Source organism: Podarcis cretensis (genome assembly GCF_951804945.1).
Source record: "Podarcis cretensis genome assembly, chromosome: 13".
Taxonomy (NCBI): Eukaryota; Metazoa; Chordata; class Lepidosauria; order Squamata; family Lacertidae; genus Podarcis; species Podarcis cretensis.
In genome coordinates, this window is record NC_137182.1 from 44,597,839 (window position 1) to 44,623,614 (window position 25,776).

The following is a 25,776-nucleotide window of genomic DNA, read 5'->3' on the forward strand; positions in this document are numbered from 1 at the left end:
ATTCCAGGAGGATTCTGGGATCCTGGCCTATGCTCTTGCCAGGTGCACAGAGCAATGGTTCTGTTCCCCAACTCAAGCAACTGACTTAAGCATCACAAACTCATTTGGGATTCAGCATGGCCACCAACACCCCAGCATAGCCATGAGGGGTTCTCAGGAAGATGACTTATCAACAGTGGAGGCCAACCTCAGTCTGCTGTCAGCCAGCCCCCACTTGCTCACTTGCAACCAGCCTACGGGGACTGACCCTTCCTAGAAGATTCATCCTCCTTAGTCTCAGTGTTACCATTGTAGATGACAGAAGGGATGAGGACGAGGACAAAACTAGAAATACAGCAGTTGGTTCTGCCTCAGCCAATCATTGGCTCTGAGTCAACGCAAGCTTGGCCTCCCTGCCTTCTATCCTACCAGTTCCAGTGAGCACCAGCGGCAACTGCTTACAAAGTCCTATCCTTAAATTGGAGATACTTGAATTGTGGACATCAAAGACTTGAAATAGCACCATGACTGCTGGTGGTGGTGGTGGTCAAGGGCCATTTTTACGAGCCGATCCAATGAGAAGTCTTCCTCTCCTTTCTGAACCTACCCAGCCTCATTTTCTTTACCACGTTGCAAATGCTGAGCATCATGACGCAGACAAGGAATGGAAATTCATTTTATTTATTTTTAAATTGAATTTGAATCTCACCTCTCCTCCAAGGAGCTCAGTGTTGCATATGTGGCTCTCCCCTTCCTTGTGTTATCCTCACAACGACCCTGTGAGGTAGGTTAGGCTGAGAGGCTGTGTGCTTAATGGCTGATTGGGGATTTGAACCCTAGGAGGTCAGGTCCTGGTCTGAGACTCTAACCAGTACAGCACACTGGCTTAATAAGGGAACATTCACACCAGACTCCTCATTACTGTGTGGCTTTTGCCTTATAAATCCTTAAGCATAGGGGCAGCTATTTTGAAGAATAGTCTTCAAAAAGTATGAATTTCAGAACTGAGCTGTGTTTTGGTTTGCATATTATTTTGGAAAACATGGATTAGGCTAGCTTTGCATTAAAATCCAATGCAAATTGAATTTCTCCCCATCCCTACAGCGCAGACCGCTTTGCAGAGGAAAGAGTCACACTTATTCTTCATCCTCTTTTCTTTACAAAATAGTCCTGCGCAATCCTTATGCTTTAGGTTTTATCAGTCCCACATAACTGAGATGAACAGGGTTAATCCTTACCAAACTTCTAGTGGCAACCAAAGATGGGGGTTGGGGTGCAGGTGGGGAGGGAATTGATGAAATGTCTCCCACTTTTTCAGTATGATCTATGTGTGTCGGCCAGAGGTTTGGGGAAGGGTTTTGGGTTCCCTCTGCAGAAGATAAAACGCACTGTGTATGGTCACTTCATTCTGCGCTTGGCACCATGACAGTTGCTGGCAAGCAGGCAAACGTTTGTCGGTGCTGGAAACTGTGGTTTCTTCTAAGGGGGTGGTAGTATTTATTTGTTTTCCCCTTTCTGGTTTTGTGTGTGCTGACCACGGTGCTGAAGGAGGGAGAAATGAGCTTCAATCACATACAGTTAATGAGGGGAAAGCAAGGCAGGGGGATCTGGGATCTCGAGCGCACATTTCCAACAAAGCCTTTTTGGAAGGTAGCCAGCCACCAAAGTATTAGGGAAAGGGAGAGTGTTTTCCTGAGCCCTTTTCCCTGGAAATTCAAGGAAAAGCAGCAGGGACTGATACGGAAAAGTATTAAGCCAACATAGCTCAGCACCTAAATTTGATAATTAGTATATGTCTATCCCTGTTTTCTGTATTTTAGTTTGTTCATTCTCAAAGTGGTTATAGTCTCTATGTTCTCTATATTCTCTCTTTTCTTGGTTCTCTATTCTCTAATCATGATAGCGTAAACCTTTGCAGACTAGAGTCTATCAGATGCATGAACAGTTATGTTGCCTTGTTTATATGATATGCATTGGGTGGGGCAGGTGTCCATTAGTTCCATGGCCTGAATCGAGATAATGGGTGTAGTTATAGATGTATCGAAATCTCCCACTATAGGTATTAATTAGCTACCAATGCCAGGATTTGGAAGTTGGTATAAATACTACTTTGTGGATGGTCACTCTTCATGATTTCACATACATTTAAGTTTGTAACTGTCTTTGTTTCAAGTACACAATCTGTATTTCATTTGCCCACACAATTCCACCACATGCATGCACGCACATACACACACACACACATACACACCACTAGGGCAGTGCACCAGATTCAGCCAAATCCTGATTTGACCAATTTGGGCTGATTTGTACCCTGTCTGGATCCAGTTCAAGCAAATTACAAATCACTGGAAAGAAGATCAGGCTGCCTCAAATCAATTTGCAATGATTTGTGCTGATTTGAACAGTCTCTCAGACAGATCATCTCCAAACTGTTGCAGTTATTAATTACAACACCATATATGTTTTGATAATTTTACCAGGCCTACTGCTTTTTAAAATCCAATTTTATTGCTGTTTTTAAGGAATATTTTATATCATTGTATGTGAGCTACTTTTGTGGGTTTTTTAAATTTTCAATGAAGTGGTGTACAATTCTTGCTAAGCAAATAAAATAAACAAATGCTGCTTCACTGAGCCCAAAGCTTTCTCTTTAATCCTCCTTAACAAAAGTCAGATGAAAATCCTAGTGTGACTATCAGCTGATTGACTGATTCAACCCAATTGCTATCACAAATGCTAGGGGACCTTCCAGACTGGTATTTTATTGCAGGTGCATTCTGCATCATATTCTTGACACTATAACAATGCAATGGTTGACTTATTCTGCTTCACTAACTGCGCTGTGATGCTTCTCCCGTGCTACCACATTATTGCTGTTCAGAAGGGCTATCGTGCAGCAAGGGAGGGGGGACAGGGCTGTCTTACCCATAGGTGCTAGGGGTGCAGGGCACCCAGGTGCCGGGCTCTTAGTGGCGCCAGGCTGAGAGTGCGGGGCCCGAGTGTTGAGTCCAGGGAAGAGCCCACCTGTTGGTCGGAGTGCCGTGGTGGGCTCTTCTGTTGCGGGAGGCTCTGTGCTGCCAGTTCGGGGGTGGCCAAGCCAGCAAGATGCTGAGGTGGATGACTGGCTCTGCCCTGCTGCACGCCTGGGACTGGGCAACCGGGGAGGGCACCAGGCGGATCTTTGCACCCCAGCGCCGCTTATGCTTAAGACAGCCTGGGGGGCACTATAATTTAAAGCTGAGGAAAAAGCTGAGTTGGTTAGAGTCTGATACTGTGAATGCCAAGATTGCAGGTTTAATCCCTGTACAGGCCGGCTGCATATTCCTGCATTACAGGGGGTTCGACTAGATGATCCTCAGGATTCCTTCTACAGTTCTGTCATTCTAAGCTATTTATTCATGTGCAGAACATTTGTGGTACAAGAAGTTACAGGATTTCAGCATGGAAGTTTCAGGATATGCACTGAATGGAAGCAAAGTGGTATGTTAGCCCCAAAACATTTGCAAGCACTGATAGCATTGAAAAGCAGAGTCATGTAAGATCGACCCAATTGCATCATGGGCACAAATCACTATGAACACACAATAAAAAAGATGGGCAAGGGAGGCCTAAATGGTACTAACTTTGAGATTTATGGCTATTTCCATAGACTCACTTAATTCAGGACGCAGGGGTAGTCAAAACTAAGGTTCAAATAGCACCTCGTTTGAGCAGCTTCGACAGCCTTGTATGACTATTCCCATAAGAGCTGACTCAAGGAGGTGAGCCAAGCTTCATACCATGGGAAGAGAAAAACCTAATTGTAATCTTGAGTCATTTTCCTATCTTCCTTCCCAAGGGGGTGCTGCCATCTCTTGCAAAGGCAGCCACAAACTAGTTTGTTTCTTTCTTTTAACAAGGTCCCTGAGTTCTGATCTGGGCTTCCCTCCAGGGCTGGCCATTGAGATGGTCTCTTCTCCCATATAGGGGTTTCTCAAGTATGGAGAGCTGTCACTGACTGAGGTCTCTCTTTTCCCATCAAGGCACAGAATGGTAAGTCAGGAAGGCTGCCTTCGCACATTCCCTCTTCATATTTTGCGACTGTTGTTGTTCTTTTAATGATGCCTGCCAAAGACTACCGGAATATGGATGGATGACTCTGTCTGTTTCCGTTTCTTTCCATTTCTCGCTTTTCTAAACTAGAGCTGTGCTCTCCACATTTCTGCACTGGTCTGTGATTTATTCATTGGCTTCAGGAAATTCTTCAGCATTTTAATGTGCATTTCTCCTAATATGCACCTGTTGGTATGCAACATTGCCTAATATACAGATATTGGCAAAGCAATTTCCCCTATTAGAGTGCATTTCTGTACATCAGTGGTTCCCAATTAGTTAATTACTGAGGACCCCCTGTTTTTCAAAAGCCAAGCCATGGTAGTTACCTCTGCAAAGCAATTTTTTGAACAAAATGTGGCATAGCCCCAAATAAGCAAAGGATTTTAGGTATACCAAAAAGCAGACTAGAGCTGAGTGATATCTGGTTTCCAACATCATGATATATCAGCAGCAATATTCCTATATATCGCAATATTCCTATATATCACAATGTCTGAAATTGGAGATCAGGTGTGGGGGTGAGGGAAGGAGCAGCCGCAGAGACTGGAGGGAGGGAGGGAGAAGAGGAAGCAGAGTCAACTCCATAACATGGTTTGAGTGGGAGAGGGTGGGGATGGGGGGGGTGTTTCAAGCTGTCATCAGTGGGGCAGCCAGCAAAGATGCATGCCCACTGTGGCTGCTGCTGCTTTCCTGCTGACTGAGAAAAGCTGCTCCACCTCTGTGCCAGGGGAAGGGAGTGCCATGGTGCCTTGAAATGAGGGCAATCACTGCCTTCTTCTCGGTCAGCATGAGGGGAAGGCAGCACCTCGCAATCAGCTGCCCTGGTCTCCCTCGAGGGAGGAGCAAAATATTGCTGCATATTGCTGGATCAAAATCATTATTGCAGTGTGATTTCAAAACCAGTTTCGGCCAATATATTGAAAAATCGCACAGTGCTACAACAGACCATAAAATTTGGGATATTACTATGCAAAAATGCCAAATACAGTGGTACCTCGGTTGCCAAATGCTTCAGAAGCCGGACGATTCAGCTTTCAAACGCTGACAACCAGGAAGTAAATGTTTCTGTTTTTGAATGCTCCTCGGAAGCCGAACAGCTTCCAGAGCATTTTCCTCAATTTTCTCAATGGGAATTGTCGACCGCCCTCGCTTGTTGAATGTTTCAGAAGTCAAACGGTCTTCCGGAACGGATTATGTTTGACACCTGAGGTACCACTGTATTTAGCTGAGGGGAGACAAGGGGTGAGGCCACAGACCCCCAGGGGTCCCTGGACCCCTAACTGGGAACCACAGCTGTACATAGTTTTCACTAAGGGCTTACTCACCCTTACCTTTTGCCCCCCACTTTCCAAGTCCACGCGTTAAAGCTCCACATCTGGGCACTCCTTTTTTCACCACAGAACTTTCCCCATGAAAACCCACTCTTTAAAGCTGAAGTGCAACAAATGCAATTCGGATTTTCTGTAGATTGCCATTTGCTCCAATTCAGCGTTAAAGAAGGGATTTTCACAGGGAAATCTCCAGAGCAAAAGAAAAGAGTGCTTGGACACAGAGTTTTTAAAGCATGGACTCTGCCTGGGAAAAGGTAGAGGAATGGATAAGCCCTAAAAGATGCATTTTCTACACAGTTTAACCTAGCATGTGCATTTTTGTACACATCGCTTGGCTGGCGAGCAGCACTGCAAAATTTGGAAAAGTGCAAATTTCACAAGGCGGTTATATTTCAGATCTTATGTTGTTTTGGAGAATGCAGATTAGGGAGGTTCACATTTAAACACAAAATGGATCAAATTTCTTCAGTGTCTTGAACCGAGAAACATGCCTGTTTTAAATCTGTTCTTTGCGTGGACAGGCGGAGTCCCCAGATCCTGAGTGGTCCCCCCCGTCATGTGGAATAACGACTCTAGACAACATGCTATGGGATTAAATTGGCCACAACTTTATTAAATTTCAAATGTGGGTAGACCTTGGCTCAGGCATTGGGCGTTCTCCCTCCCTAGTCCCCAGCCGGGGACCTAGGGAGCATCAGGGTTATCCAGTGTGTGGGGGGGGGGATTGGCCGGCTCTGGAGAACATATGTTCAAGCAGAGATAGCCGCCCCCGTTACGCCGCCGCAGGGGAGAGCAATGACGACCTTTCGGCGTACGGCCAAAGCCTCCCTTCAAAAACCCCTTTAACGGGGAACCCTGGTATCGCCGCCGCAAAGAGGAAGATGGACTAAAGGATTCCGCCCAAGGCCTGATACCGCCAAAGTTGTGACGTTTTGCTACGGGAAAGGCGAAACCTGCCAATGCAGGGAAATTCCTTTCCGGCCCTTTAACAGCGACCTTATCGTAGCAGCGCCCGCATACCTGTGGAGACAGGTTAACCTGCAAAACCTACGAAGAAAAGTTAACCTGCAAAAGAAGACATTAACTGAGGGTGGGTAGGGTGGGAGAAGCTCTGGAGCCAAGTGAGGATTACCAATTAAGATCCACCCTCTATTGTGTGGGCAGGTAATCCCTCCCCCTACCTGGCCTGGTTTCCCTGGCAATGCTTCCCCCAGGTGGGATTGGACAACTGACTGAGGTAGGCGGGGACATCCAGGTATCCCACCTGAGGGAAGGCAAAGCCTATGCTGATGGGGCCACTCCAGATCCAGGGCTGCACGCGTCCACGCAAAGGGCGCCCCCCGTTTTAAGTGGGGAGCGGTCATTATGAAAAGCTTTTCCTTTGTTCCCTTCCCAATTCTCCCAGTTTTAGAACCCAGGACCATGCAAGGAAGTGAAACATTGGGAGATGTTGGATGGACAAAGCAAACTGCTTCTTTACATGGCTCATAGCCTAACATTTGCTCCCACAAGATAAAGCGGTGGTTCCCAACTTGGACAGCTTTAGATGACAAATAGCATAATTCATGGAGGATAAGGCTAGTAGTGGCTACAAGCCAAGATGGCCAGATGCCTCCAACTACAAGTTGATGGGCATCACAAGGAGGGAGAGTTGCTGCATGTGGCTGGCCCCTGTGCAAACAAGATGCTGTTGGAAGAGATGTTCCATTGGCCTGATGTAGCAGAGCTCTTCTTATGTTCTTACATGTCATGAGATCAGCACTGGCTTTGTGAATGACGTGTTTAGCACAGAACGTGGTGCATACAGAGGGATGCTCAGGCTGTCATTTCATAATTAATAGAACCAATTGTTCCCTGAGCACATCCTCTTAGCATGAGAGGTGTTTTGCAGAGAAAAGCTGCAACTCTCCTGCGTGTGAGTGTCTGAGGGCCCTGCTCCTTCCTGCCACTCACCATCTGGCCTGGGGCGGGGCCTGAAGCCTCATAAGGACTGCTGTGCTCTGCTGCCCAGGAGGACTCTCCTGCGTGTGAGTGTCTGAGGGCCCTGCTCCTTCTTGCCACTCACCATCTGGCCTGGGGTGGGGCCTGAAGCCTCACAGGGACTGCTGCGCTCTGCTGCCCAGGAGGACTCTCCTGTATGTGAGTGTCTGAGGGCCCTGCTCCTTCTTGCCACTCACCATCTGGCCTGGGGCGGGGCCTGAAGCCTCATAAGGACTGCTGCGCTCTGCTGCCCAGGAGGACTCTCCTGCGTGTGAGTGTCTGAGGGCCCTGCTCCTTCTTGCCACTCACCATCTGGCCTGGGGCGGGGCCTGAAGCCTCATAAGGACTGCTGCGCTCTGCTGCCCAGGAGGACTCTCCTGCGTGTGAGTGTCTGAGGGCCCTGCTCCTTCTTGCCACTCACCATCTGGCCTGGGGCGGGGCCTGAAGCCTCACAGGGACTGCTGCGCTCTGCTGCCCAGGAGGACTCTCCTGTATGTGAGTGTCTGAGGGCCCTGCTCCTTCTTGCCACTCACCATCTGGCCTGGGGCGGGGCCTGAAGCCTCATAAGGACTGCTGCGCTCTGCTGCCCAGGAGGACTCTCCTGCGTGTGAGTGTCTGAGGGCCCTGCTCCTTCTTGCCACTCACCATCTGGCCTGGGGCGGGGCCTGAAGCCTCACAGGGACTGCTGCACTCTGCTGCCCAGGAGGACTCTCCTGCGTGTGAGTGTCTGAGGGCCCTGCTCCTTCTTGCCACTCACCATCTGGCCTGGGGCGGGGCCTGAAGCCTCACAGGGACTGCTGCGCTCTGCTGCCCAGGAGGACTCTCCTGTATGTGAGTGTCTGAGGGCCCTGCTCCTTCCTGCCACTCACCATCTGGCCTGGGGTGGGGCCTGAAGCCTCATAAGGACTGCTGCACTCCGCTGCCCAGGAGGACTCTCCTGTGTGAGTGTATGGGGCCCTGCTCCTTCCTGCCACTTACCACCTGGCCCAGGGCAGGGCCTGACGGGCCTCACTAGGACAGTTGCTGTTACTGCTGGAGGGGTGCAGAGTGCTTTTAAAATGTTTTAAAAATTTTATTTTGAATTTTTTGTATGTGGGGGGTGGGGGTGGGGTGGATGTTTATTGGGCCTGGGAATTTGTTTGATTTTATGTTTTTGTAATTTTTATTGTTTTTTGTTTGTATTGTTTTATTTGTGTTGTTGTTGTTGTTGTTGTTGTTTTTGTTGTTTTGTTGTTCTTTTTTAAAAGTGTTATTTTGTTCTTAAGGGGAGGGGTCAGGGCTGCTGGGGAGTTGGTCCCAGCCAACAAAATGGCTGGGACATGTTTCACAGGGGGGAATGCACTGGGACAACCAATCTCAGTGATCACGGGTAGGAGGAGGAGTTACGCTAAGACCAGACCATGTCATTACAGAGGAGGCAGGTTTAGTCGTTGTCTGAGGACTATCCCTGCCTCCGGGTCTGGTCCTGACCGGATGGATACTAGAATCAGCAAGGGATACCCACATGACCTGAAAGTGTTGCTGTGCAATGCCAGGTCAATGATTCATAAGACCACTGCCATCCATGACTTGATCATGGATGGAGGACTTGACCTGGCATGTGTAACAGAGACTTGGTTGGATGAAGCAGATGGGCCTGTCCTTGCCGCTGCTTGTCCACCAGGTTTCTCTTACGCACAGCAACCCAGGTCATGTGGGCGGGGAGGGGGGGGTTGCAGTGATTTTTACGAAGTCATTAGTTTGCACCAGGCGTCCTATTGGGAAGACCCAATTTTCCGAGTGCATGTTCTGGAAGTTGGGCAATAGGGGCAGTACAGGATTCCTTTTGGTGTACCGACCTCCCCGCTGCACCAAGGATTCCCTGCCCGAGCTGCTTCAGGTCGTGGCGGATGTTCTCCTGGAGACACCTAGCTTGGTTGTCCTAGGGGATTTTAACATCCATGCCGACACGACCTTACAAGGGGCCGCTCGGGACTTCGTGGAAAGCATGGCCTCCATGGGGCTGTCCCTGAATAAGTCTGGCCCAACCCATAGCCGCGGACATGCCTTGGACCTGGTGTTTACCTCTATGGATGTTGGTGATCTGACACTAACTAAAAGCAAAACGAAAGAAGTGCCTTGGTCAGATCACTTCCTGGTGCAACTGGACTTCTCTGCGACCCATCCCCTCTGCAGGGAGGTGGGACCGATTCGGATGGTCCGCCCCCGCCACTTAATGGATCCAAATGGTTTCCAGAGAGTGGTAGGGGATGCTTTATCCCATGTTGATGGCCTTTCAGCCGATTCCCTGGTGGCCCGCTGGAATGTGGAGTTAACCAGGGCTATTGACTGTTTGGCTCCGAAGCGCCCTCTCCGATTGCATGGAGCCCGGAGAGCCCTGTGGTTTTCCACGGATCTGAGGGCAATGAAACAATCGTTGAGACGGCTAGAGCGCCGGTGGCGGATAACTCATTCCGAATCTGACCGGACACAGGTTAGAGCTCAACGTCGAGCCTACCAAGTGGCGATAGCGACGGTGAAGAAGACTTTCTTCACCGCCTCTATTGCATCTGCAGAAAACAGCAGCAGGAGACTCTTTCAGGTGGTTCACAATTTAGCGGAACCACCTGTAACATCGGGGCCCAGTACGGGCCATATGTTCTCCTGCAATGATTTTGCAAATTTTTTTGCAGATAAAATCGCTCAGATTCGGGAAGAAGTAGACTCCACCGTGGGAGCAGGGCCGGGGCGGGAGAGTGCTAGAGTCCTGTCTGGTCAAGTTGTGTGGGATCAATTCCAATCTGTTACCTCCGAGGATGTGGACAGGCTGCTTGGACGAGTGAAGCCAACCACCTGTCTCCTGGATCCTTGCCCATCCTGGCTTATAAAAGCTAGCCAGGAAGGACTGGGCGATGGGCTTCGTGGGGTGGTGAATGCTTCCCTCCGTGAGGGAGCCTTCCCAGACCCGCTGAAAGAGGCGGTTATTAAACCGCTTCTTAAAAAACCATCTTTAGATGCGGCCACGATGGCCAATTATCGCCCAGTCTCAAACCTTCCATTCTTGGGCAAGGTGATTGAGCGAGTGGTTGCTGAACAACTCCAGGCACGCCTGGAAGAAGCGGACCATTTGGATCCCTTCCAGTCGGGATTCAGGCCTCATCATGGGACTGAAACTGCCTTGGTCGCACTGGTTGATGATCTTCGGCGGGCTAGGGACAAAGGTGAGAGCTGTTTCCTAGTTCTGCTGGATCTCTCAGCGGCGTTTAATACCATCGACCATAACATCCTTCTGGACCGTCTTGAGGGGCTGGGAGCTGGGGGCACTGTTATACAGTGGTTCCGCTCCTTCCTCCTGGGCCGTGTTCAGAAAGTGGTGGTGGGGGATGAGTGTTCAGACCCCTGGGCTCTCACTTGTGGGGTGCCTCAGGGTTCTGTCCTCTCCCCCATGCTTTTCAACATTTACATGCAGCCACTGGGAGAGATCATCAGGAGGTTTGGGCTGGGTGTTCATCAGTATGCAGATGATACCCAGCTCTACCTCTCTTTTAAATCAGAACCAGTGAAGGCGGTGAAGGTCCTGTGTGAGTGTCTGGAAGCGGTTGGAGGATGGATGGCGGCTAACAGATTGAGGTTGAATCCTGACAAGACAGAAGTACTGTTTTTGGGGGACAGGAGGCGGGCAGGTGTGGAGGATTCCCTGGTCCTGAATGGGGTAACTGTGCCCCTGAAGGACCAGGTGCGCAGCCTGGGAGTCATTTTGGACTCACAGCTGTCCATGGAGGCACATGTCAAATCTGTATCCAGGGCAGCTGTTTACCAGCTCCATCTGGTACGTAGGCTGAGACCCTATCTGCCTGTAGACTGTCTCGCCAGAGTGGTACATGCTCTGGTTATCTCCCGCTTGGACTACTGCAATGCGCTCTACGTGGGGCTACCTTTGAAGGTGACCCGGAAACTACAACTAATCCAGAATGCGGCAGCTAGACTGGTGACTGGGAGCGGCCACCGAGACCATATAACACCGGTCTTGAAAGACCTACATTGGCTCCCAGTACGTTTCCAAGCACAATTCAAAGTGTTGGTGCTGACCTTTAAAGCCCTAAATGGCCTCGGTCCAGTATACCTGAAGGAGCGTCTCCTCCCCCATCGTTCTGCCCGGACACTGAGGTCCAGCTCCGAGGGCCTTCTGGCGGTTCCCTCACTGCGAGAGGTCAAGTTACAGGGAACCAGGCAGAGGGCCTTCTCCGTAGTGGCGCCCACCCTGTGGAATGCCCTCCCATTAGATGTCAAAGCAATAAACAACTACCTGACATTCAGAAGACATCTGAAGGCAGCCCTGTTCAGGGAAGTTTTTAATATGTGACATTTTAGTGTATTTTTCATCCTTGTTGGAAGCCGCCCAGAGTGGCTGGGGAAACCCAGCCAGATGGGCAGGGTACAAATAATAAATTATTATTATTATTATTAACCTGATTGCCCCATGCCCACCCTACCGTTCTGCCATGCCCAATCTTTCCCCACAATGCTGCAGATATGACTCCGGAACCCTGCTTTGGCAGGAAATTGTTGTGAAGAAGGGATGTAGGAATGTAAGCAACAAGTTATGAGGGGCATAGCTCCCGCCCATCCCTTCTCCACAGCAAATTGCCTCCTCACCCCCATTGCTTGGTAACTTGGAGTGCCACAAGTTCTAGTGTCAGGATAGAAGGAGGAAAGTATTTTATCTGCCCGCTGTCTCTATGCCCTAATGTTATAGGCTTCTCGAAGGATGCTGCAAGGGAATGATTCCATGGTGAAAGAGTTCGTTCTGCTGGGTCTCTCCCAGGCACGAGGGGCCCAGCTCTTCCTGTTCTTCCTCTTCCTTCTCTTCTACTGTCTGATCCTGCCAGGAAACATCCTCATCATCATGACCATCCGCAGAGACACCCGATTGGGGTCCCCCATGTACTTCTTCTTGGCCAACCTGGCATTTCTGGATATCTGCTACTGCTCCGTCACCCCTCCCAAGATGCTGGCTGATTTCTTCTCCAGCCACAAGGCCATCTCCTACAAGGCTTGCATGGCCCAGATCTTCTTCCTCCACTTGCTGGGAGGGTCAGAGGTCTTCCTTCTCATTGCCATGGCCATTGACCGCTATGTGGCCATTTGCCACCCATTGCATTATGCCACCATAGTAAGCAGGCCAGTCTGCAGTGCCATGGTGGTGGGATCCTGGTGCCTAGGTTTTGTCCACTCCATCATCCAAGTTCTCCTCATTGTCCCACTCCCTTTCTGTGGCCCCAATGAACTGGACAACTTCTTCTGTGACATCACTCAGGTCGTCAAGTTGGCTTGCGCAGACACCTATGCCCTGGAGTTCTTCATGTTTGTCAACAGTGGTGTCTCCACCCTCTTTTGTTTCATTCTCCTCCTCATCTCCTATGTGACCCTGCTGTTCAAGGTGAGAACGGGTTCTGTCAAGGGGAAGAACAAAGCTACTTCCACATGCATCACCCACATCATCATTGTCATTGTCATGTTTGGTCCCGCCATCTACATCTACGGTCACCCTTTCCAGGAGTTTTCTTTTGACAAGGTGGTGGCTGTTTTCCACACTGTGGTCTTCCCCTTGATGAACCCCATCATCTACACACTGAGGAACAAGGAGATCAAGCATGCCATAAGGAGACTGTTAAGCAGAAATGGCCCTCTGGTTTGACCAGGACTCATATAAATTCTAGGACAGGTGTCAGAAACATGTGACACTCCAGATGTTGTTGGAATCCACTTCCCATTAACCTCAACAGCATGTCCAATTGTCATGGCTGATGGGATGTTAGTATGACAGCATCTGGAAGGCTGAAAGATTAGGCTTTTACCTCTGTTTGGTCAAGAGAGTAGCACCTTCCATCTGCTCTTCTTCAGCCCCCAAATCCAGCAACTGATATTGAGGGGGTGGGGTGAGAACATAGCTGCTGAGACCTGATGTCACTGACAGAGCATCAGTTGAGTGTCTTTGCTATCATTTGTTCTTGTACTGGAGGCTCTTGAACTGAGAAATCAGGGGCTGAGGTCACCTTCAGACTGTCAGTGTTTTGTGGGAGGGAATTCAAGTCAGGAATTTGGATTTTCTCCATTAAAGTGGATTGGTTTAATGGTGGGGTCTAATGCAACAAAGGGGTACGCGGGTGGCGCTGTGGGTAAAACCTCAGTGCCTAGGACTTGCCGATCGTATGGTCGGCGGTTCGAATCCCCGGGGCAGGGTGAGCTCCCGTCTTTCGGTCCCAGCTCCTGCCCATCTAGCAGTTCGAAAGCACCCCTAAGTGCAAGTAGATAAATAGGTACCGCTTTATAGCAGGAAGGTAAACGGCATTTCCGTGTGCTGCGCTGGTGCTGGCTCACCAGAGCAGCTTCATCACGCTGGCCACATGACCCGGAAGTGTCTCCAGACAGCACTGGCCCCCGGCCTCTTAAGTGAGATGGGCGCACAACCCTAGAGTCGGACACGTCTGGCCCGTACGGGCAGGTGTACCTTTACCTTTAATGCAACAAATCCTACACTGGGGGGAGGGGGACAACAGGTTTTTGCATTTAGGGAAACGCACTGAAAAGTGTGATAAATGAATGATAAATGGAAAGGCACAAACATCAGAATGAATTCAGGATGGATGCTCACTGCCTTCATAACCTCCCCACAAACAAATCAAAGGAGAAGCTTCATAAAGGTCAGACATGGTCTGACTTCCACATAAACGTTGTGATAGCCAATCAGGACAAATACTCAATAAACAGGTCATCTAGGATCTTCACTCTCATTCAAACACACAACTATGGGGTAGCTTCCTATGACTTCATTATCAGAGTGTACCCATTGGAATTAATGGACCCAAAGTTAGATATGCCATTTATATTCAATAGGTTTACTCTGAGTATGTTTAATGTTGGCTACTACCCCATGTCCACACAATGGTGTTCCAGTGACCTCTCCAAAACCAGGAAACTCTCTTCCACTGGAAACTCACCAAATGTTCGAGCAAGATCATTTTGTTTCTGAAACACCCAAAGCCTTTCTTGGTCAGGTTGGTCCTTCATAGCTAGCATTTGAGCTAGCATGGTGTAAATTAAAATTTGAGGTTCATATTACAGTATTTTGACATTAAAAATAATGCTTTAATTTTTTTTCTGTCTTGTTCAGCTCAGTTTTAAGTGTTGTTGCCCACTCCAAAGCCTTCAAAGCAGAATGAGCTTTTAAAAAGAAATCAGAATACAGACATTGATTACTTCATGTAATAAATATTTAGTGCACAGGGACTTCTGGCTACGCACAGTTCCAAGTGGCTGGCAGACCATGCAGCAGTGCAACATATAACTGTGAAAGTAATGTAAATTATACCAGTTGACCAGAACTCCAGATGTGCCCATGGGTCCTAAAAGGAGTGACAACCCTCAGTTTACTGTTTTATCAATGAGGTTTTATGTTGCATCTTGCCATAGTATTGGCACCAATGAAGGATGAAGCTATATACCTTTAAAATGAATAAATTTACAGTACTCAACACATCCAATCATCCAGGCCACAATATGCCAAAAAAACACAAAGGTGATGTGAACTACAGCAAAGAGCCTGCAGTTGGGGAAACAAGATAGAACATCAGCTGCCCTGGGTTCCAGAAGTGCAGGAGATTTTCACAATCACATTTGGCATGAATTGCAGTCAAGAAAGTGTTGCGTTAGCTCTAGGCTGTCAGTATTCTTCTGGCACTGAAAAAGTGTGCCGCAAATGAATAATTAACAGGGGATGGATCTAGACACAGGGGAAAAAGCGCTATAAATAAGTCAGAGATTAGATCATTATAAAAAAAGAAAGAAATCTCTATGAAAAACTGTGTTTTAAAATTTCCTGTTCTCTGGCGCCATCTGGTGTTGTATGTTTATAGCGCATTCAAATTGCTGTATCTTTATTAATGTAACTGAGTCCAGGGAGACATTGCAAGAAAATCAGCCGGAATGTCAATTGCTGCTTGCAGTGCACTTAGTACCTGTCAGGTGGCTGTTGCGGTTGCTCGAGAGTAACCAGGCAGGACTCAAAACCTGTGTTTTACAGGTTTTTATTTTGGCGCAAACTATTTAGTGAAGAGCCTCAAAGCTCAGGTCTGGCTCAAGCGCTAACAGAATCCGGGAGTGGTCTTTTCTTGGACCTCCCCCAACATAAGAGTTTCATTACCCCCAACCTTCTACTTCCCTCTTTGCGCCTTAGGCTACTGCGCAGGATGGGCGATGGCAAGGGCATGTTTCCCTCCTGTCCGCCTTGCCCAGGAGCTGTGTTAAGGCTCCCACAAGCATCCTCTGGTCCTTGTACCTCTTCCCCACTAGAGGTGGGACTTTCTTCCTCCCCGGAAGAGAGACTGCTTCGCAAGATTTTCAGAGGCTCCCTGTGACACAACTGCCCTTCTATTTCTCGCCTCTGAGCCGATGGCAGTTCCCTGACAGTACCCATCTAAAAGAAAGGTACCCAAAAGTACCATAGCTACAAAGAAGTCAGTGGGTCAGGTGCAGGGATGGGGGAACTTATTTTGGCCCTGGAACCACATCTGCATCTAGCAAATCTTCCAAGGGCCAGTGGTGGACCTGTGGCAAAAGCGGGCAGAGAAGTGAATGGAAATTTCACATTTGTACAGTAGACCCGTTTCTACATACACCATTCTCCATCACCCAACCAGACGAGCATGAGGCATTAGCAGAGTTCATGGCCGCATTCCAGCCAAGCAAAATCTACTGGTTAGGGAGGGTGAGGGGTGTGGCCTGGGAAAAGGAGGTGTGGCCTGAGGAGGGTTTCAAGGGCCAGATGGAGTTGCATTTGGTCCCCAGGCATGAGGTTCTCCACAAACACACACGTGCCCTGGTTTGCTGGCTACTGCAGTAAAAACAAGGGGTCAAACAGGGAACCAGGCAGAGGGCCTTCTCAGTAGTGGCACCCATCCTGCGGAACACACTCCCACCAGATGTCAATGAAATAAATAACTATCTGACTTTTAGAAGACATCTGAAGGCAGCCCTGTTTAATGTTTAATGTTTGATGTTTTATTGTGTTTAATGTTTGATGTTTTATTGTGTTTTTAATATCCTGTTGGAAGCTGCCCAGAGTGGCTGGGGAGGCCCAGCCAGGTGAGCGGATTATAAGTAATACATTATTATTATTATTATTATTATTATTATTATTATTATTATTACATGTACAATTTTCTTTTCCCCCTTTTTTTAAATAAATAGTTTTTATTGGATTTTTCATCTTTAACAAATTTACATCTTATAATATAATCACAGAATAAATTCCCTACCCCCACCCCAACGACTTCCCCCGACTTCCCTTTCTGGTTTGTAACATAGTAATTTAAATCATGTACAATTTTCAAGGGCATGAATGCATGTCACATAAACTTTTTCTTGAGCAGGTAAGCCAAGCAACATACCACTGGGATGGACAAAACTAAATGAAGCACATCTTTCATTTACTCTCCTATTTTCCCCCATCTTCCCCCCAGGATACAGCTCCATCACATGCAAACTTCAGCTACTAACTTTTTAACAAGTTCCCTGGTCGCTGGACTGGGTTTGATTCCAGAGTAAGCTCTGAACAGGTCCCATCATCATCAATTCTCCTTATTAGGCTAGATGGGATTTTAGGGTCGCGGCACGTGGAAAACACAGCATCTGACAGGCCGCAGGTCTTCCTTTTCTCAACAAAGCAGGAAACAATGAGTTATTTTTATTTTATTTTTGTCATTCAATGTTTCCCCTCTTTATTTATTGTCCTTCTTGTTGAGCATCTGAAGTCCCCCTTGCAACGTAAGAGTGGCTGGTTTCAACCTAGAGGTTCAGGATTTGGAGGTTCAGGAAAGGGCAACCAATATGATCCAAGGATTGGAGCAACTCACATGTGGTTAAAACATTGGGGACTTTTCAGTTCATAAGATAAGTTGAAGGGCAAGGGATGGGGTGACAGGGGTGTAGAAGATTATGTACAGTGTGGAGAAAGCAAATAGGAATAATATTGTCTCCCTTTCTCACAACAGAAGAATGCAGGGCTATCCAATGAGGAGAAATGTTGGAAGATCCAGGACAGGCAAAAGAGAGCTCCTCTTTACACAGCTCACAGTTAAACTATGAACTTGGCTCTTACAAGATATAGTGATGGTTGCCAGCTGGAATGGATTTAGAAGAGGATTAGACACATTCATGGATGCAACCAGGAATGGCCCAAAGCCACAAAGGCTATGCACTCCCTCCACTGTCAGAGGCAGCTGCTGAAGCCAATAGGAAGGGAGCGAGTAGTGGTACTCAGGTCCTGCTTATTGACTGTGAGAAGAGGATACTGCACCAGGTGGAGCTTTGGTCAGATCTGGTAGGGCTTTCTTTTTAGTCTCATGGGCAGAATAGGCATTATTTGCTCTCTAACGCTTTCAGAAAGGGGGTGATAGCATATGAACAGAGCCTCCTAGAGATTGGGTAACCACTCTTGGGATGCCTCAAGTTTCTGTGATACTTCCTACACTGGGTTGTGGCAATGAGGCTTGCTTCATGATGGGGGGGGGGGTTGTAAAAATATTATTTTCTCAATCATCATCATTCACCACGGGACAAAGGTCCCCATAATTTGCTCCCATTTCATTTTTTGATGATTTGATGCCCCCTAAATAACAGAAGTCTGTGCTGCGGCATTTTGTGGCAGGTCTTTCAAGTCATAGTTAATGTAACAGACATCATATCTTAAGCTTTTCTTTCTTTACATGAGTACATAGGAAACTATGTTCTACTGAGTCATTGGAACATCTAGTTCAGGCATCCCCAAACTCAGCCCTCCAGATGTTTTGGGACTACAATTCCCATCATCCCTGACCACTGGTCCTATTAGCTAGGGATGATGGGAGTTATAGTTTCAAAACATCTGGAGGGCCGAGTTTGGGGGTGCCTGATCTAGTTCAATATTTTCCACACTGGCTATGGCTCTCCAGAGTTTTAGACAGGATGTTTGCTGATTTCTTCTCCTACCACAAGACGATCTCCTACAAGGATTTCATGGCCCAGATCTTCTTCCTCCATTTTCTTGGTGGGTCCGAGTTCTTCCTTATCATTGCCATGGCCATTGGCTGCTATGTGGCCTGTTTTCACCTGCTGCACTACACCAGTCTAGTCGCCAGAGCAGTCTACTGCATTTCGGCCCTAGCATCATGGTGTCTAGTATTTGTGCACTCCGTCATCCAAATTATCCTTTTCATGCCACTCCCCCTTTGTGGCCCCAATGAGCTAGACAACTTCTTCTGTGACATTAACCAGATTGTCAGGTTGGCCTGCACAGGTTCCCACATCCTGGAGTTCATCATGTTCTTCAACAGTGGTCTGGCTAACTTTTATCCTTCTCCTCATCTCCTATGGAGCCCTTCTGGTTAAGGTGAGGATAGGATCTGACCAAGAGAAGAGCAAAGCTGCCTCCATCTGCATCACCACATCATCTTCATCTTCATCATGTTCATCATCTACCTCTACTGCTGTCCCTTCCAGGACTATCCCTTCGACAAGGTGGTGGCCATTTTCCACACTGTAGTCTTCCCCCTAATGAATCCCATGATCTACACACTGAGGAACATGGAGATCAAACAAGCCATGTGGAAGCTGATGGGCAAACACAGATTTTGGGGTATGAAATGAAAGAAAGTAAATAGTGATGGAGTTTGAAGAAGTGGGTTTGCCAAAGCATAAGGCTAGGTGGACAATCATTCTCAGGCTGAGGGCCACATTAGCTTCTGTGCAACCTTCTGGGGGCCACACACTAGTGGTGGGCAGAGCCAGAAGCAAAAGTGGGCAAAGGAATAAATATGAATTAAACTTTTGTACAAGAGTGAGATGGGTAAAGCTATTGCTTAGCAACCAGGCAGATTGGCATGATCATTAATGCTGTAACATGCCCTAATTCAATGTGTCCTTTCACTAGCTTCTAAACCTCACAGCTACATGATCGTAAGACTGAAAGGGAACCACAAATGTCACCCAGACTGACCATCCAATCCTACAACATTGTACACTGCTACAGAAGTGAAGTCTCATTCCAATCTGGATTCATTCTTGATTCATCTCCCACCTTCCCATCCTGGGGGATGCTGCCATCACTTGCAAACCCAGCCACTTTTTTCTTTTTCTTTTTTCTTTTTCTTTTTAACAAGCTCCCCGAACTCCAAGTTGGGCTTCCTTCCAGGTCTAAACATGGAGCAGATCCGTTCTCCCATTCAAGGGATTCTCATGGGGCAGGAGCTGTTTTAGTATTGGGAGGTGTGAAGACCTGTGGCCACCTAAGGTCATCTCTTGTCGCACCAAGATCCTGCATGGTAAGTCATTCCTGATGCTCCTCTTCTGCCTTTTCTTCATTGATTCTCTCTCTCTCTCTCTCTCTCTCTCTCTTCACATCCTATTCTGCTAACCAACCATGCCTCCAGTGTCTACCTGTGTCTTATTTGAACCTAAGATTGTTTGAGCTTTAAACTATTTTGAAAGGGCCAAGACTATGACACAGCAGCCTCGTGGAAAGCAGGTCTAGGTCTGGTTCAGGAAACCCGGTGAAAATTCAGGATGGGGCTCTTCCTGCTCTAATAGGTCATAGAACAGAATATTTCAGCTTCTCTTTATATATATATTTAACGTATCATTTCCAACAGTCCTTTAACATAACTTCTTATCTTATACAATATTTTAGACTTCCGTCAACAACCTCTGAAGATTTTCCATTCTTTATCACTTATTCTGCATTTCTTAATTTCTCTATTACTTTTAATTGCCATTAACTAATAACTCTCTTCATAGTCTTCCTTGCAATATTTCATATAATCCTCCTTACAGAACTTCTTGCAGTCCTACCAGCGTAATCTGCTTATTACAATTGTTTTTCAAATAGCTCAGATATTTACTCCAGTCCTAAGAATCTCTGGTCCCGCAGGTTTCAAATCCTTCCTGTTAATTTATCTAATTCTGCATAGTCCATTAATTTCATTTGCCATTCTTTTGTCGGTAATGAGAATTTCAGCTTCTCATTCCTGCTATACCTGCTGAAATTCCCTCTCCTAGACAACTGTTAAAGATGCAAAAGCCCTGGCTTCTTTTCTTTTCCCAGATGCCCATGAGAAGGTCATAAGCTATTTTTTTATTTATTCATTCATTCATTCATTCATTCATCCATCCATCCATCTATCTATGGGAGGATAAGGCTATCAGTGACTCCTAACCCTGATGGCTGTGTTCTACTTCCACTGTTGAAGACTGAATACCAGTCGATGGATGATGGAAACCACAGAAGGGGGGGTGTTGCTGTGCTTCCCTTAGACATCTGCTTGAGCACTGTGAGAACAGGGTGCTGGGCTAGTTGTACCACTTGCCTGATCCAGCAGGACTCATCTTATGTTCATCCATCACACAATGAACAGAGGGCAAAACAATCTCCCCTCTTTGCTAGGAAGTACATCAGACATAGGAAGAGTGCACTATATGCCCAGACAGCTCAGTTGGTTTGAGCAAACTGCTGATAATGCCAAGGTTGCTAGTTCAATCCCTGTGTGAGACAGCTACATATTCCTGCATTGCAGGGGTTTGGATTAGATGATCCTTGGGGTCTCTTCCAATTCTATGGTTCTATTATTTCAATTGCAACTCTTGCAAATGGAGGTTGTCAGCACGTTGCTCCTGCAATGGTCTACTGCGCATGCTGTAGCTCAGTGTTTGGAGCTCATTTGAATAGGAATAAATGAAGCTGTCTTATAGTGAGACCATTTATCCATCTGGCCAAGTAATGTCTGTTCTGGTAGGCAGTGACTTTTGGCTTCCAACAAGGGGTCCTTCACACCACTTACTACTTTACATTCCTTAAATATGCTGGGGATTGAATTCTGAGACTTTCTGCGTGGAAAGCGTATCTCTGGATGGCGAAATGTTCTCAGGGTGCTGCACTTAACCTGGGTTTGCTTCTCTTTGGAAGGAGGTTACTGCAGGTTTGTGGGCATTTGGTAAATATTTACAGACGTACAAGTTGCCCATATTTTTCACTCTATAAGACACACCAGACCATAAGACGCACCTAGTTTTTAGAGGAGGAAAACAAGAAAAAAATATTCTGAATCTCAGAAGCCAGAACAACAAGAGGGATTGCTGTGCAGCGAAAGCAGTGATCCCTCTTGCTGTTCTGGCTTCTGGGATAGCTGCGCAGCCTGCATTGGCTCCATAAGATGCACACACATTTCCCCTTACTTTTTAGGAGGGAAAAAGTGAGTCTTATAGAGCAAAAAATATGGTACTTTTCACATGGCTCCCACATCAGATCTCTAGAGCGACAGCCAAGCCCCTGAGATGCTTTCAGAACCCAAGCTCAGCTCTCTGTGCCTTTCTCTCTCATACAAATGCACTCTGTTCTGTTCATTTCATTCGCAAACACATATCCACCCCCATCTTGAGCTGGGCGCAGGGTCTTCTCCCTTCTCTGCTTGTTCTTTTCAGAACACTCCCCCCCCCCAATCATCCTGCATCAAGATACAATTGCTTAATGATTTAGTTCCCACATTAATACATTTCCTGCAGTTTACATCACAAATGGATATGCCTGACCAACATGCTTCAGTGGCAACTGTGGGCAAGATTCCTACATTGCCAGGATGACCCTTGGTCATAGCTATCAACTTTTCCCTTTTCTTGCGAGGAATCCTATTCAGAATAAGGGAATTTCCCTTTAAAAAAGGGAAACGTTGACAGCTATGCCCTTGGTGTCTCTTCCAACTCTACAGTTCTATGATTCTATGTTTGACCAACTTTAAGCAGTCCATCGAACCCATTGAACCTCTCCTGTCAAGCCCTCCAATCTTACAATAGATTCCATTAACAAATCTATGACTCATTCTCCCCTGTTTTTTTGTGGTCAAACAAACCTGGCAGGCAATGCGCTTGTTCTTAGCTGAAAGGAGGAGAAGTTCTAGGTGCCTGGGAAGAGGGACTGATTGTTAAACCACTCTGAGAATTGTACTGTAGCTGTGTGAAGGTGCCTGGGAAGAGGGACTGATTGTTAAACCACTCTGAGAATTGTACTGTAGCTGTGTGAAGGGAAAGGGGATAAACGCTCAGCTCCTTTAACAAACCACAGTTCTCAGGATGTTGGAGGGGGGGAGTCACGGCTGTTTAAAGTGGTTTGATGTTGCTTTAAATATATACTTAAGTGGTATAATACTGCTTTAAATGACGGGTCCTGAAACTGAAGAGGAAGAAGCTGACAGCTAAGTCCATCTACTTAGTTGGTTGTAGGTAAGAAAGAAAGCAGGTGAGGGCTGGCTGAAAGCAGACTAAGGTTGGTAGGTCAATGCCCCATTCAGCCTGATGGACCAGCCATAACTGCTCAGTGTGTCACTGGACTCTAACTCCCATCATCCCCAGTCAGTATGGTCCATTGTGAGGGAAAACGGGAGCTGTTGTCCAAGAACATCTTGAGACCACCAGGTTGGGAGAGCCTGGTCTACTGTTTCAAGACCAGTCAACCAGCAGAGAATTCCAAGGGCCAGATAGCGAGGCCTTGAGGTCACATTCAGTCCCCAAGCCTGAAGCTTTCCACCCTTTTTAGTTAAATTCAAAGTAAATCCCTCAAGTCTGCACCTTGTCCTTTCTAGCGGATCCAGGTTTTTGAAGCTGTTTCATGTTGGTGATTTCCGATTCGTGTACAGCTTGCAGTCCTTCCAGTGTGAAGATGTGTGTGAGTGTTTGTTGCAGGAGGCAACCCCAAGAGGATGGAGCGGGGCAACCGCACCACGATGGTGAAGGAGTTTGTGCTGCTGGGTCTCTCTCAGAGAAGGGAGGTCCAGCTCTTTCTCTTTGTCCTCTTCCTCTTCTTTGACACCCTCATCTTGCCTGTGAACATCCTCATCATCGTGACCATCTTGAGCAACCCCCGCCTCAGCTCCCCCATGTTCTTCTTCCTGGGCAACCTGGCCTTCCTAGACCTCTGCTACTGCTCAGTCACCCCGCCCAAGATGTTGTCTGACCTGTACTCGCAGCGGAAGGCCATCTCATATTGGGGCTGCATGTCCCAGATCTTCTTCCTCCACTGGCTGGGAGCGGCCGAATTCCTCCTCCTCATTGGCATGGCCTTTGACCGGTACGTGGCCATCTGCCACCCTCTGCGTTATGGCAACGTGGTGAGCAAAGCTGTCTGCTGGGGACTGGTTGCAACCGTGTGGCTCCTTGGCTTAATGCATTCCCTGATCCAGTTCATTCCCATCATCCAGCTCCCCTTCTGCGGCCCAAACAAGTTGGACAACTTCTTCTGCGACATCAACCAGATCATCAAGCTGGCCTGCACCGACACATACAACCTGGAGTTTGTCATGTTCTTCAACAGCGGCTTGGCCACTTTGATATGTTTCATTCTCCTCCTCATCTCCTACGGGGCCCTTCTGTCCAAGGTGAGGTCCAGCTCCACCAAAGGGAAGGGCAAGACAGCCTCCACGTGCATCACCCACATCATCATCGTCTTCATCATGTTTGCTCCCGCAATCTACATGTACTGCCGCCCCTTCCAGGCCTTCGCTCTCGACAAGTTGGTCGCCATCTTCCACACTGTGGTCTTTCCATTAATGAACCCCATGATCTACACCCTGAGGAACAATGAAATCAAGGTTGCCATATGGAAGATGGTCACCAAAACCAAGGTCTGGGGTGGGAAGTGACACTGCAGCAGCAGGGCATGATCCGTCACCTGTATTAACTCTCTGCTTTTCTCTGCATTGTCAGGGCCAGTCATGTGCATGTTTTGTCAGAAGTAGGGATAGGGAAGGAACTCAATTCAGTTCACATTTAAAAGTGAATCTTCCGGGGCACCTTCTATCATATGTGGTGGAATTGTAAAACGATAAATTCTGAGAAATGATATATAATAAATTTTTTAAAATGTTTAGAATAACTTTTGTTAAAAAACCAGAAGACTTTTTGTTAGGAATTGTAGGTGCAGAGATACCGAAGGAATTGAAAAGACTGTTTATGCACAGCTGCAAGGATGCTGCTTGCTCAGAGTTGGAAAACTGATAAGATACCTACGAAAGTGGACTGGCAGAGGAAAATACTAGACTATGGCAAGACTGGCCAGGAAAATCAGAAACTGGGAGGATCAAAACTTCAATAGAGAATGGGACGAATATAGACTGTATCTAAAAGAACACTGTAAACACTTGAACTCTTTGACAGGCTTTAAATAACTCTTGCAATGTCACAAAGACTTTGGATATAATGGAGGACTGTAATTTGGATGAGTTTATCATATGCAGTTGGCAAAGGTATTTAAGGAGCCCACAGAGAGAAGGAGAGAAGTCCTAAGATTTGGAAGACTCTTGTTCTAATTTTAAAATTTGCGAGAATTTTATTTGTGTGAATGAACTTGTAAAACCAAATAAAACTTTATGAAAAAATATAAATAAATAAAAAGTGAATCTACCAGATTTACACCTTCAGAAGCAATAGGGTAACTGAAACACAGCCATCCTTCAAAATTCACACTTCTCTGAACTTTCGCAAAGCAGTTCTCCGACAGACTAGGGTTTGCAAAAATGCATACACTAGGGTAAAGAATGCCTGCTAATGAATACACTAGTGAAAACGACACACAAAAATTCCTTATGTTAGGAAACTTTGCTTGCAAAAATGTGTTCTTTAGTCAAAACTACTTACGGAAGTGTGTTTATAATTATTATTATTTATTATTATTTATACCCTGCCCATCTGGCTGGGTTTCTCCAGCCACTCTGGGTGGCTTCCAACCGAATATTAAAAATAATACAGCGTCAGACATTAAAAACTTCCCTAAACAGGGCTGCCTTCAGTTGCCTTTTAAAAGTAAAATAGTTGTTTATTTCCTTGACATCTGAGGGGAGGGCGTTCCACAGGGCGGGCGCCACTACCGAGAAGGCCCTCTGCCTGGTTCCCTGTATCCTCACTTCTCGCAATGAGGGAACCGCCAGAAGGCCCTCAGCGCTGGATCTCAGTGTCCCGGCTGAACGATGGGGGTGGAGACGCTCCTTCAGGTATACAGGTATACAGAAATTAGCACCAAAATGCTGGTGAATTTTCATGAAGATCTCCCCACACACACACACACACTAATCTGCAGAACTGGCACTTTTACTGGTACCCCTTAATACCCGTTCTGCATTCATAAGAAATCAATCTTTCAGCGTGGCACCACCTACACTGTGGAACTCCCTGTTGACATCAAGCAGGTGCCTTCACTGTTCAGCCCTTGTTAAAAACGCTGTTGCTTCGACAAGCCTACCCAGACATGTAATATGTTTTAATCCATTTTTCGTTTACTGCTGATTTTGTCTTTTGAAAGCTTTAAAGGGTTGTTTTTACTGATATTTCTATT

General features: G+C 47.0%; 1 protein-coding gene across 1 annotated transcript; it reads left to right on the top strand.

Annotated features, from left to right (window-relative positions):
* The first annotated feature begins 12,101 nt into the window (after positions 1 to 12,101).
* On the top strand, positions 12,102 to 24,490 carry LOC307201996 (olfactory receptor 4N2-like). The gene is made up of 3 exons (XM_079951599.1): positions 12,102 to 12,807; positions 19,565 to 19,726; positions 23,648 to 24,490. The coding sequence occupies exons 1-3, from the start codon at positions 12,136 to 12,138 to the stop codon at positions 24,086 to 24,088; spliced, it is 1,275 nt and encodes a 424-aa protein (XP_079807725.1). The 5' UTR covers positions 12,102 to 12,135; the 3' UTR covers positions 24,089 to 24,490.
* Positions 24,491 to 25,776: the final 1,286 nt, after the last annotated feature.

Coding starts and splice junctions, on each gene's coding strand:
- LOC307201996 (XM_079951599.1), top strand. CDS start 12,136: ATGCTGCAAGGGAATGATTCCATGGTGAAAGAGTTCGTTCTGCTGGGT. Junction 12,808..19,564: donor ATGTGACCCTGCTGTTCAAG/GTGAGAACGGGT, acceptor CTTTTTAACAAG/CTCCCCGAACTCCAAGTTGG. Junction 19,727..23,647: donor TCGCACCAAGATCCTGCATG/GTAAGTCATTCC, acceptor CCCATCATCCAG/CTCCCCTTCTGCGGCCCAAA.